Source organism: Haplochromis burtoni, unplaced genomic scaffold, assembly GCF_018398535.1.
Source record: "Haplochromis burtoni strain Fernald_Lab_line unplaced genomic scaffold, NCSU_Asbu1 Contig_64, whole genome shotgun sequence".
Classification (NCBI taxonomy): Eukaryota; Metazoa; Chordata; class Actinopteri; order Cichliformes; family Cichlidae; genus Haplochromis; species Haplochromis burtoni.
Window position 1 is genome coordinate 1,179,423 of NW_024582425.1, and position 13,832 is coordinate 1,193,254.

The window sequence follows — 13,832 nt, forward strand, 5'->3', positions numbered from 1 at the left end:
CTGGAGCAAATAACTAGTTTAGTTTAGTCCCACTGGTTGGCTAGAAAGGAGGAAAACCATTCACAGTGTGGCCATGGGTGTAACCAGGCTTTAGAAATTAGAGAGGTCCACATTTTGTTTTTCTTGTAATGTTTAATATTTTAGGGTTAGCACCTGTGCTAGAAGGTCCTAGAGTTGCAATACAATCAAAACCATAAATTTTAAACACGGAGGACTTGATTTTATACAGCTTGTCTCTTTTACAGACCTCTGTAAAAGAGACAATTGTTTTATAAACAATATAAAACCATGAAATTAAAAATAAATAAATAATTAAAATGGCACAAAGGAGAAGGCTACCGGCCCTGACTCTCCTGTGTCTCTGATTCACTCCTTATACTTACAACAACCAGTTATCATTTCACTGAGTCATGCATAAAAGACATCTCACGTCATGATTTATAACAACATACAGTATTTACTTACTTTAAATTACTGAGGTCCAGACTTTGGTAACCTTAGAGCTACCGGTAGTTACAGCTATGAATGCTGGGCAGTCTCGTCCAGTTCACAGTGGTTTTTTCTGAACGTTATGTTTTATATGCAGACATGCACATCATATCACTCCTCCATTCTAATTTTCCGTCGGATTTCAAATGAGCAATTTTACCAAATGTTAAAAATGTATCTTGCGTGCTGCACAATATCGTTTATTATTTAGTAACTATTGATATCTATGACTAGCTAGTTTATTGTGATGGTGCTTTGTTTTCTCTATTATTATGTTGCTCTTTGTTGTTTGCTGTCTCCTCTGTTTGTTTGTTTTTTGTTTGTTTTTTCTTTCTCCATACAGGTGACCCAGGAGTTTTTTTTTCTTTTCTTTTTTTTTCTCTCTCTTCCCCCCCCTTCTCACCGTCTCTTCTCCCCTTTGGTTTTCTTTCTTTCTCTCCCCCTCTTTCTCTCATTCATTCCCCCTGTCCTATTTATTAAAAAAATTTTTTAAAAAAATGACAAAGGATGAACTGAAGCTCTGCCATCACGTAATGTCGCATACTGCTGTTTCTGATGTCATTTAAAAAAAAAAAAAAAAAAAAAGTTTCCAAAAATGATATGTGAAAGTTTTTGTAGGAAAGAAAAATCACTCACTGCAGTTATTACCCCTCAAGGATTCACTGATTGCTTTATTTTTAAGGATTATGATCTATGCACGACTGCTGGACATAAACTGGATATCCTTTTTATGTGGTTTGTGTAAATGTATGTAGCTTTGCCCAGAAAGAGTTGCTAGGTCCAGATTTCTGCAGAGTGCTTCCTTGCTGCATGTTCAGGCTTTAGTATTTCACTTTTTTAGCCTCGAGTTCAACACTGTGCTTACATTTCTTGATTTCAACTATTTATTTTGATGCAACTTAAGATAATGTCAAAACAATTAAAACAAACTGCATGAGTGGTGGTCGGCATGTTGTGGAAAACATGTTTAATTTAAATTCTGACTGTGCTGCTAATAGCATATACTAGCAAGCAACATTAAGTAGGATACAGAAAAATAGTTAACTGAAATCTTTAAAAAGATTTCACTTATGCACAACTTGACAGCCTACTTTTCCTTTGTTACACTTTTTTTTAACAAGCAAACGAGGTAAGCTAGTCAACGAGCTAACAACAAGGTAACAAGCTAGTCAAGCTAATTGTAGTTTGCGTCGTGGTTCGTACTTGCAGATGTAAAAAAGGCAGACAATGTTTATATAAAGTTTAATCAGAGCATAAGAAAGAACTTTTCTCACTGTTGTGTGGAGTTTGTAAATAATTTGTTGAGTCTTTTGTTCTTTTAATAAATGAAGTCAGCTTGAAGTAACTTCATTCTTGAACATGCGCTAATGCAAATACTTCTGTAAATAGCAGCCTGAAATGTTTTGGTGCCTTCACATAATTTAAACTTGCAAAACAAAACATTTTCACTACAGTCTCAGATACTTTACCCGGTGCTCTTAAACTAATCAATAAATTCATAGTAATTAAGGGCGGTCCAGTCTAGCCTTTTCAGCTCAAGCACCAAGAAGTGGGACTCCATTGTGACCACAGTGATGCTATTACAGGCTGTAGCCCTCTCTCCTTTCGAGAAGGGTAGATCACTTTTCCTTTGCACTCGATTCTAATCTCATTGGCTTTCATTTTTGCCCCTGGCTAATGAGCCGTAACCTCGTTAACCTAATCCGTCTCGTCCAGTGAAGGACAGGTAAAATTATCATGTTGCCTAATAAGTCAGTGGTGGAAATAAATCATCCCAAAATACTGACGTGACAGGCTGTGACGGTGGCGGACAGCATGAGTCTGCGTTCTGATTGATAGGCCATTTTGGTGCAAAGTGGCTGAGCAGCAACAGGCCTCTTGTGATCACCGCATCAGGCCGAGGTTAACAATGAAGAAGAGAGTCGCAGAGCACAGTGAAATCCTCTCTCTTATCCTCGACAGTGATGTATTCACTAAGCAACAGGAGTGTGTGAACTGAATCAGTCATTGCAGCGATTAGTGTCGGAGCTGGAGGTTGTTCATATTTCGGTGGCTCTCATTTGACTGCGAGGTCACGGCTAATTGACACATATTTGTGAATCTGTAGATAGTGAGGTTATTGTGCTGTTTATTAAAACATATTGTCCTTGGTGCAGCACATAGATATTTGGTGGTTCAGAAAGTCTCCGTGAATGAATCTATTGCATGCTCTTTTAAGGTTTGCTTTATAAGGTTTACATTTATCTCACTCTTCAAAGGTTTTTTTTCTTTGAATGTTTTTGCTATTACTAACTTTTATAAACATCAGTCTATCAGCTGTTGTATTTTTCAGGCAGTGTATACAGTTATTAAAAATAGTTTTACCAACTGCAGCATGCAGGTACACATCCATGCTGTAATACTGAATAATAGTCTTTTTCTTTATGGTCCTTTCACTATATTCAAATGTAAGTTTCTACTTTGTGGTATTTTTACTTTATTTATTTTCCAGTTATTATCACTGACTACCAAAGCATCTCACCCCCGACTCTATATATTACAAAGCATTCAATGCTCATATTTAAATATTTAAATCTGATGACAGTAACGTGTTTAAAAAAATAAAATGCAAGGATACATCTCACAGAGGAGAATCTTTCCTTTTCAGTGCTGTGTAAATGACGTGTGTGGAAAAATAGTTTCACAGCCTAACAATGACATGCCTCTGTCTTTTGTTATTATTAAAGCATCAGAGAATCCAGAGAAGTCTCTGCAAGTGATGAGGCTGAATAAATGACCTTCAGATGGCAAATATCTGAAAACCTTTGTGGGTGAACACAGTTTTTCACATCACCCACAACTGCAAGTTTAAAACACCAAGACGGATCCTTTAAGGCTGCTTTCCTTTCAGCTCAAATCCTACAGAGAGCAAACACATTTAACTTTCAGAAATACAGAAACTGATCTCCTCAGCTCACAAACGCTTACTATGAGGTGATGCAGCTGATACGAGTTGCACTTTCAGTTGTATTTTCAATTAAATATAAGCTTTCATTGATTTAAAGCTGCATTCTGTTTGTTTTACATCCGAACTTATTTTCACATTCTGACCAAATAAAGGTCTGAAAATAGGATTTAACTTGACTCTGGCAGTGAACAGCCATGTTTAATATTGTTAACAGCTCCTTACAAAGATAATAACTTCAAACATAGAGATTCCTGACGACCCTCACTGGTCAACTTTTATTAGTACGGAGTAATTCTACAGAAGGGCGTCGCATCTTTGAAGTACTAAACTTAAAAAAACAAACAGCGTGTCTTTCCAGGAACGATGCTTTGTCATCCTGGGCAATAAACCGAGCAGCATAAACATTGTGTGCTTGCATGCTTGAGGTTTGGAGGGAGTACCAAGGACACTTAGTGCTAGAGTTTAAAATGTTTTTAGTGCTTTTAGCACCATACAGATAATGGTTATCCTCAGCTGTATTCAGGTGAAGCCGTGACTGTCAGAGAAAGATTTTCTTGGTTTAACAAATAAAAACCAAGACCAGAGCTGCATCAGCGTTGGACAGATAAATATAAAAAGATATTATAGCTTCTGCCCTCCTCACAATGTTGACAGATTCATTTTTTATCTGTATAAAAAAACATCTTCTCAGTACATGTCACCACCGCTTGTTTCTTTTTTAATAGAAACTAATAAACAAGAAACAACAACTAAACTTTGCTGTAAACAACTTCTCCCTCCTGCTTTACAGCTGTAGACTTTTGCAAACATCCACCACCTGCCCACCTCACTATTCTAATAGCATGTTATTCATTAATTCTCTAACCCCACGTTTCTTCTGAATGGGATCTGTAATGTCCAATCAGGCTGCTTTTGTTAGCTTTCTTGTTTCATGTTCAGTGCTGGAAGCGAGTCGATGCAGCCAGTGGATCCACGGTGCTGATTTACAAGAAAACTGCCCTCACTGAGTGAATTACTGGTGCTAAAAGATGATGATGCTGTGACGTCACTGTGCTGTTCTTCTGACAACAACAAATGGACCAATCACATTGTTGTGCTTTGTGTTGGATGGGTGAATGCAACACAGAACCTTCACATACAGAAGCTGGTTTCTTGTCCTCAGTGTGTGAAATAAATTTAACAAACTTTACATTTTAAGTTGCATTTTGGTTCATTTTTAAAAAGGTGATCCTTTTTACAGCAGTAAGCATGTATTTAAAAAACCTTTCAGGCTTTATGGCAGTCAAACTTCTCTCATTTGCAGACTTTGCTTCCTGCTCAACATTAATGACTGAAGAAAAAGGTTTTGCTCATTTTTGATGTGAAACTTTTAGATCAGACTCAGATATAAAGGACTGGTAGGCTCTAACTCCATTAGAAAGCCCGTTAATAAGACGATGTGAACAGAAGCCCTGAGAACAGATTAAGAATGCGTCTTTTATTCTGGCCATTAAAAAATGTATTTTTCCCTCCTGTTCCACAGGCCATTGAATGCATCACACAGGGACGGGAACTGGAGAGGCCACGCACCTGCCCGAAGGAGGTCTACTTGCTGATGCAGGGCTGCTGGCAGAGAGAGCCCCAGCAGAGGATGGTCATGAAGGACATCCACAGCCGTCTGCTGGCCCTGGTCAAGAACCCCCCGGTTTACCTGGATATCCTGGGCTAGAGGGGCCGAGGGCCAACCAGGCTGGGGAGGTTGGATTTTTGATTTGAGATATAAAACTTTAGTCTGTTACTCATTTAAGTTCAACTGCATTCTGCTTTTCCAGCTGTGATGCTTCGTGGGCAGTAACATCTGCTTTGACCTTTTTGGCTGCAGTTTTGCCTCATTCTAGCTCGACTTTGACCCCTTAACTGGTTACTGCCCCGTCCTTCTCTGGAAACCTGTCACATGTTTACCAAAGTGTTTAATGTTTATCTGAGGTGGGATGAGTCTGATGGAGGAGCGTGCATGGATAAGAACTAAAATAACTGCATAGGCTCTTGCTGGGAATCTACTGCCACATGGTGTCTGGAGTCCCTTCATCAGCTGAGCTGCGACACATTTTAAATGACTTTTAGCTGACGTGCTTGTGTTGGTTTAGAAAGCAAAAACTCGTTTTACAGATCTTAGTACAGCAGATAGTCATTTGTATAGTACCGTCACTGATTTTGGATAAGTTTTGATATAGAGGGTTATTAAGAAAACAAAGAAAAAAAGCTTTCATTGATGTATATAAGATAGTCACAGCCAAACTTTGTTTCTCACGTGTCAGATTGAGTGTATCATATGAATATTTTTCAGAAAAAAAAAGAAGAACAAGATGTCAGACGTTAGCAGTGAAAACGTTTCCTGGTATATCAACGACTGTGTTTACATTTAATTACTGTCAAATATGAACTTCCAAAGAGCGACTTTTCAGCCTGCGGCCGCTATTGAGACTCACTCAGGAGCGGATTTTGGACAGATCAGCCATGTTTAACATGCTACTGTAACGACCTTCAGAATCAAAGTGCTGCAGTGAAATTTGGTAAGGAGGCAAGCTGGTGGAGAGGTGACACCCCGAGAGGTAACAGATGGGTTAAAGCGAGACTCCAGGAGGAGAAGGACAGATGGCACTGAAAGTGAAACTGGAGGTGAACCCACCACCGTAACATTTGTCATTCCACCAAATGGGGCATTGAGAGGGTGAAAGACAGGGTGTGTAAACCCCTGCGATGCCTTTAAGTGTACATACTGAGTGTATATACTCTGTATTAATGTCTAAAACAAAATATATATATATCTTCATGTATTGTTACTCCAGCACTTTGTATATTGTCTGCCCTTAAAAATAAACAAACTTGATTAAAAAAACGAGGCTGCAGTGTTCGCAGGAACATCCCTCTGCATCAGTCAATCCATCATTATCGTATGCTTCAGACTGAACAATGATTTGGACTCCTGTCTGTACTTAAAGTTAGACATCTTAACAAGGCTATTCAAGAGCCTTCTATTATTTTGACGAACTAATCAGCAACCTGCGACGTCTCCACGGGATGCTCAGCAGACGGTTATTGAAAAGGAATAATCAAGTTTCATATTGCTTTACCGCGGGCCCTCCAGCAAACAAACACCCTCCAAAACCCAACTCTCTCTTTCTCTTCATCTCTCTGCCTTGCCCCCTTCCTTCATCACCACCACCACCCTCCCTCGCTCCATCACTTCGTATGCAGAGCGCCTCCGGGGAGTGGTAATGGATTGTGAGTAATGCTATCATCCCCTTCTTTCTCTCGACCTCCTCTGGCGTACCGGGAGGGGGATGAAAAACACTTGGACCCATGTCTGGCTCATTGTTTCTTGTAGTGTCTTACAAGCAGATTCTGGGGAGATAGGATTAGTACACTCTGTAGTATTTGTCCCTGTTATCCTTAAGGGCTCCATTTGTGGTTTCAGAATGAACCTTTTTAATAAGCACTCGAGGCTCCACCCTGGTTGGATGTGGAATATGAGTATAATAAAAGCTGGAAATGAGGCCATTTTTAAAATGGAAGTCCTATTAGAGCTTTGCAGTAGGATACTTTCCTTTTCAATCTTCCACCTAGTCATATAATGCATGTATACAGGATATTGATTTCTTATGGTAATTATTTCTTCATGATAATGGTGGTGCCGATTCATTTTGGTCTACTGCTAATAATAAACCACTCAACGTGCTTTACCGTCCATCCTGCAGCGAGAGATTAGAGAACAGGAAGAGAAATGATTTAGTGAATCAAACCAAAGCAGAAGAAACCTGCACAACCTGAGAAGATGTGAGATAATCTGCAGATTAAAAATATTCACACTTACAAATGGCTACGCACAACTATTTCACATCCCCACATTTAAAAGGTCTTATTATTATTGACCCTCAATTCAAGGCTTTTAAAAGCAAACGCATCACCTCTGTGAGGGGGTTTGAGACTCCAACAACAACACTCAAAATACATTTTGAAGTCTGCAGATTTTCTCGTCCAGCAGCTGGTTTTTCCTGCAGACAAATGTTCCCTCTGAGCCTGCCGTTCATTTCTTTACAGATAAAGGCTGCTCAGCAGGACAAGCACCTCAAACTTAACAGGATGTGTTTGCTGTACTGTTCTGCCCTCTGCTGGCCAGTCAGGCACACTGCTCTGATTCCAACAAACGTTGAAGTGAGGATCTGCAGTCATTCATCGAGAAAAGACAAATTGTGAATAAAGACACAGTGACCAGTTGCATACATTTAACAGATTACTGGGTAATGTGGGAAGTCCTTTTGTGTACAGTTTCCACTGTTACATTAAGTGAAATCAGATTACTGAAAAAAAAAAAAAAAGAAAGTTTGCTTTTTGATATCACTCCATACAATAATTCCATTTATAAAAGGTTTCATTTATTACACAAATCTAGTAGAACAAAGCAGCAAATTACAAATTACACACGGCAAAGAACAAGTATTTATACATTTCAAGAGTAGTTTGTGTTTCGTATCAAAAGAAAAACTTGTATAAAACATTAAAAAAAAAGGCACCAATAACTTTGCCCCTCTTTTTTAAAATTCAATGGTTCCTCCTACTCTCGTCTTTGCGCTTCTCATCACTCAACATCCATCCATAAAGTGTTTAGAAAATGCCACAAGTGCTCACTTTTCCGGCTGTTATCGCCCTGAGGGTAACCGTGATCTGGTCTGGAGAAATCATTGATACGTTGGTCAAATAAGTGCAGATTGAAACAAAACAAAACAAAAAAAATAGATGACGTGAGCATGACTGAGTTTTAGGACTCTGGCACGTCTGCAAACAGTAAACGGCTGCGAATGAGTAAGATGACACGAAAATTCCCCCCAGACAAACACCAGCTCAGAAGTAAAGTCTTCCAGACAAGTCTAGTAGAATCGCATTAAGTCGGTAATGATGCAATTCCAAGAATCAAGAGGCTCAAACAGAGGAATGCTGTAAGATGACGCCTGTAGAGAAAATAAAATTGATCCACGCCTGGCAGGGGAGGAGATAAAACAAAGGAACACCGATGGCAGCGTCTGCCATGGAAAGGAAGATGTGACTTTATACTCTGCACACTGACCTCGAACACATCTTAAAAACAAGTGCTCTAATATAAATGTGTGTGTGCGCTTTGTGATTCTACACACTCGCCGCCGACATTTCTACTTCAGCGTCCGACATGGACCTGTAACACACCTCAGTCCTATAATATCACATACATTTCCCCTCTGATCAACTTCTCCACCACGAGTGTTAAAAAATGCGTGTGTAAACGGCGATGATGAAGTAATGATGATGTAAATCTGTCCCATAAAAATGCTCAACAATGGGTTTAATACAGTACAAGCACGACGAGCATCAGTGCTACAACTGAGAGGTTTAGTAACGTAAGACCCAGCTTCAATCCTGTATTATATAACAGTATTATGCGACCTTATATGCTGATTAATGACTTGTTGGATTAATGGATCTTATCAAGTTTTTTTGTGCATTATTGGGAGTAAATTTCTCTTTACACAAGTGAGAAATATCCAAAATAGCCTTTTTTAAAAAAAAAAAAAAACAATAACAGCTGCAGCTCATTTCTTCCCCCCTTTTGTCAAAAAAAAAAAAAAAGGCTGAAAATTATTTGGGAACAAAAAAAATAAAAAAATTTAAAAAAAAGGGGAGGGGCCGCAATACAATTTATTTGCATTTGTCAGGCCCAGTTTTGGAGACATTAGCTTCTCTTAAATCTGCTGGAACCAACTGGCATTCGCCGCTTTGTGCTTGAATTACACAAAAAATATACTTTGAAAACTGAGCAGCACTGTCTCTTTCTACAAATCATAATCAAATAAATAGAGAAATTGTAGTTTTAAATTCACTTCATTTCAGTTAGATTTCAGAGATGATCCTGCTTTCAGTTTGGTTTTTGTTGGTTTTGTTGACTCACACACGTCAACACCAAAGACTCAAACACCTGTGACAAATTTCACTGTTAAAGACTAAAATGAGAGACTTTTTAGTTTTGTAATCACTAAATATTGCTTAAATGACGTTAAATAAATGTTCTTTTTTTTCTCGTTTTAGTCAGTAATAACGGCCGTGGCCAGTTTTACAGGACAGTAAGAACTACTTTCTTTCAGCTACAAGCTACACCCATGATGGGAAGCGTGCGTTTGTGATACTGTATAAACACCGACCTCTTCACCCCTCAGCTGAGCTCTGTTAACGAGCACCAGATGTAGAAAATAGCAGAAAGAAAATAGTTCCTGTGTGAAACGTTTTGCAGGGGCGTGATTTCTAGAAAGAGACAATTACAGCTGAGTTATTTCTGAGCACAATGAGGCAAATATGAAGTCAGTTTATCAAGACAAGGCAGAGAACTTTTCAGCAGATATCTCCAAAACTGTGAAGCTCACACAAAACCAATCTAGATGGTCCTGCAAAGTGCAGTTTAGAGTCCCAATAATGGTCAAAACTACTTGATAAGATGGGCCTTCTTTTCAGTGTTATTGTTAGCTCACCTATCTGATACAAAAACAAAACAAAAAAATAAACTGTCTTCCTTTCCGTTAATGCAGCTACAACAAGCAATAAATATTCTATAAATAGAAGAGTGGTAAATAGTCACAAGATACCTAAAGTATAGGAAAGGTTAATAGTTTGCAAAGTGCACCAGATACTGCAACAACACAAAGCTCCCACATTAATATCATCCCAGGCTATGGCTAGCTAACTATACATCTCTCCTCCCTCCATTCCTCTTAATTCAACCAGTAGTTATTATAAACCACACATGCTGGAAATTTCTCCAGATTCGAAATATTACAAACTGGTTTTATTTATGTATTTATTTTTTGCTTGTAATTTTAAGTGCTTTTCCCCGCTTTACCTGATAGTTCAGAGTGGATCTTATGAGACGTGATGGAAAGGTAAAATGGTGCCATTTGCTCAGAACATAAAATTGTTGAAGACCTTCAGGGGGAATGAGGCCACTATAGTGTTGCCATGGGAACACCAAATGGTTATAAAAATGGTACCTGTCTTTTAATCACCGCAGCACTGTAACCTGTGGCAGATTGTAGGGTTCATAATAAAGGCAGGCAATCAGAAAGAGAACCACACTGGTCTGCAAATCAATGCCAGTCAGAGTGGAATCAATAGGTGGATATACAAGAGCCGGCAATCCAGTCTGCATCACGTTATGAAGAGGTGAACATGTGTTGTCCATGCTGCTTTAACGCACAGGACAACTTCACTGACCAATGTGTCCAGTTACAGAGAATATTTCAATAATCACCGAATAACAGAAACAGAGTTTCTGACGCTGTTAATTAGAAAAAGAATCCCTGCAAATTGTGACATTGTTTCCAGTTTGAAGCTTGTAGTGATCCACTGCAAACAGGCACTTAGGTGTCGTGTTACCACAGCTTGCTTCCTTCAACCCAGAGCCTTTTTCATATAAGTCAGCAATGAGAAGCATAAAAACAAACAATCATTGGTAGATGTGTTTTCAGCCTCACTTCCATTAACACCAGAAAAAGGCTTTGATAACCGTGTCTGGGTCCTCAGCTTCTGCGTAAACACACGAACACGTCAGACGTGCAACGCTGCCGGGACACGGAATATAAAGTGAGAAACTAAAGGTGTTAAACAAGCACTACTGTCAACTGTAGTTGCTGAGACAGACAAACAGCCGAACCTTTCCTTTGGAAAGCGAATCAGCTTTTATGAGGCGGAAAACGCCCCGCCCTCACTGCTCCTTGCACCCGCAGGTGGATGAGTGTGGCTGGTTGGGGCTGCGGCACGGCTTCCAGAGCAGCGGGGCGCTGAAAATGCCGATTATTCCGAGGTTGATGGCGAGGCTGATGGCGAGTGCCCCGATGGTCCCAAGAAAAGATGGCATCATTCCGTGGTTCAGGAGCCACGTCCTCCGCGATGTCATGTCTGCGATCACACCCTCCATCTGGAAGTGGGACCCCACCACAGCGCTGACGTGGAAGAGCTGGTGGCTGTGGCCTTTGGGAAGGAAAGATGAAACAAAAACAGTCGAGTCAAGTCGCCGAACTGAATGGGCGAGTCCAACAGTAAAACTATGGTGTCGCTACTATCCAGAGCAGCTTTGAATTATTCACAGTTTAAAGTAATCCTCGTTTGCTTAGGCTGGGTTTTTGATGTGGTTTGAACCTTTGTGTCTGTGAAGGTTCTCAGTCATCCAGGTCATCGTAGTCAAAGGAGCTTGCAAAGAAAAGCGTCTGGACTTCTTTAAGTTACTTGAAGACGTTTCACCTCTCATCCGAGAAGCTTCTTCAGTTCTAAGGTCAAATGGTGGAGAGTCCCAGATTTAAACTCTCCACCATTTGACCTTAGAACTGAAGAAGCTTCTCGGATGAGAGGTGAAACGTCTTCAAGTAACTTAAAGAAGTCCAGACGCTTTTCTTTGCAAGCTCCTTTGACGTTTGAACCTTTGAACTAAACCATCTCGTGATTCATAAGGTTACAGTCCTGTCAACAAAGCCATCATAAAGCTGTATGAGACACTGTCCTAAGCCGGGAATGATAACACTCCACATATTAGAGAAAAGAAGAAGCAGGAATAAGGCTATCCTCTGAGGACCGGGAGGCAATGTGCAATTTTCAATAGTCCTTAAATAACTCTGCTGTGAACATTGTTGAAATATTTGATACTTTATTTCACTCGTCGTTGAGTCCTAAAGGGATGCACGCTCCAAGTGTTGGAGATGGTGTGGATCATCAGGAGCTTATGTTTTGGAGACGCTTAACACACAAAACACTGAATATATCATTTAAGACTTGTACACTATGAGATTGAGAGTTTGTACGTAAAACACTTTCGTGCCATGAAGCTGAGGAGAGATACAAAACTTCTTAGACTGCCAGTAAAAAAAAAGTGTATAACCAGTAAATTCGGCACCACCCTCAGCTGAAGACTGACATGGAGCTCTACAGGAAATATTTCTTTCAACAAAGGAATGATGGACTGGAATAACGGTGGCAGGTTGTGCATTCTCTTTTTATATTCGAAAAGTTGGGAAAGACCCTTTTTTAATATCTAAGCACCATTTCCTAATAAACAAATCTTTAAAAATCTCTTCTTTTCAAAGATTAACAAATGCAGCAGCTTTTTGTCCGCCTTCAGAGGCGTTTGAAACAATGACACTTGTGTGAAACCTCACCAGAGAAAACAAAACAATCCACCGAGCAAAGAAAGGTTTGCGCAGGTTTACACACCATCACTTCCAAAGTCTGTTTGATATCGAGCCATTATTTAGCGTCAATTGTGCAGCAACCAGCAGGGAAAACATTCAAAAACAAGCAGAGACAATAGAAGGCAAATGTAAGCGTTGCAGTCCCACACGGAGGCCAAACTAAAGAACACGGTGCTTAGAGAATAACGCTGACCCTCCCAAAGGCCTTTCCCAAACTATTGTTCATAAACTTACATGTATTCATATCTTGGAGCGAACTCAATGAAAACAGAGGCTTCTGAAACTTCAAAAGCTTTTGTACGTGCACTTGAATTTGAATGCGACTCATTTGGTTATTTTTCTTCGTCTTTTAACTGGCATTAAGTTTCGAAAGTGTGTTCCAAGCTGTACTGAGCGCCACCAAAGGACGTACCGAAGTAGTCGAAGCACCCCGGGGCCAGCCTCTCCGGGAGGTGGGCGGTAAACAGAAAACAAGTGAGGAAGGCGAAGAGGAGGTGGTAACAGTGATTGGACAAGGCGCCGGTTGGACTGCAGCTTCCACCGCAGCACAGAAGAATCTAAACACAGGGGGAAAAAACCGATTCTATTATTGGATTAAACACAGATTAACACTGATTGTCGGAGCATTACTGACCCAGACAGAAAAGTGACTTGCATAATGCACAAACTAATGAGGAATAGTGTAGTGATTAGGGGAATTAACTGATGGCAAACATTTGTATTAGTTAAACAAAGGAAATCAGATTCTGGGATAGTGAGCCAAAGTCCTATTACATTATTAAAGAGTGGCACTTATCAGCGTTTATGTAATGACACAAACAAACAGACCAACACAAGCTGTGGCTTTTGAAAAAGATACTTGTTCAGAGTGGAAATTAAGGTCAAATTAAGTAAGAGAAGAATGCAATTATGCAAGTGTATTATACGCCACTTTCTTCCTTTCAGATGTCGGAGCAAACTCTGTGAACTCAATTACTCAGCAGCTTGATATAGAGAAGAATCTACTGCCTCCAGATACATACAGAAACGACAAACACATCACACAGTCTGCAACTCCCACTCTGTGGTTTTCCTCCAATTTCCAGCTCCTTTGTAGTGTCAAAGAAATAAAATAAAACCTTCACGAGATGAAAAAGATGAGAATCTTCCAATATAAG

The 13,832-nt window shown here is 39.8% G+C and overlaps 2 protein-coding genes across 3 annotated transcripts in view; one reads left to right on the forward strand and one right to left on the reverse strand.

Moving 5' to 3' along the window:
- ntrk1 (neurotrophic tyrosine kinase, receptor, type 1) overlaps positions 1–5,173 on the forward strand; it is a 57,179-nt gene extending 52,006 nt beyond the window's left edge. The window contains exon 17 of the mRNA XM_005923691.3: positions 4,959–5,173. Within this exon, the coding sequence (XP_005923753.2) occupies positions 4,959–5,144 (186 nt within the window). The 3' untranslated portion in view covers positions 5,145–5,173. The remainder of the gene's footprint in view (positions 1–4,958) is intronic.
- Positions 5,174–7,829: 2,656 nt separating this feature from the next.
- Positions 7,830–13,832, reverse strand: part of paqr6 (progestin and adipoQ receptor family member VI) — a 29,400-nt gene continuing 23,397 nt past the window's right edge. For both annotated transcript variants that reach the window (XM_005923689.3, XM_005923690.3), the window contains exons 7-8: positions 13,088–13,232; positions 7,830–11,464 (exon numbers count right to left, since the gene is read on the reverse strand). In XM_005923689.3, coding sequence (XP_005923751.1) covers positions 11,199–11,464; positions 13,088–13,232 — 411 coding nt within the window. In that variant the 3' untranslated portion in view covers positions 7,830–11,198. The remainder of the gene's footprint in view (positions 11,465–13,087; positions 13,233–13,832) is intronic.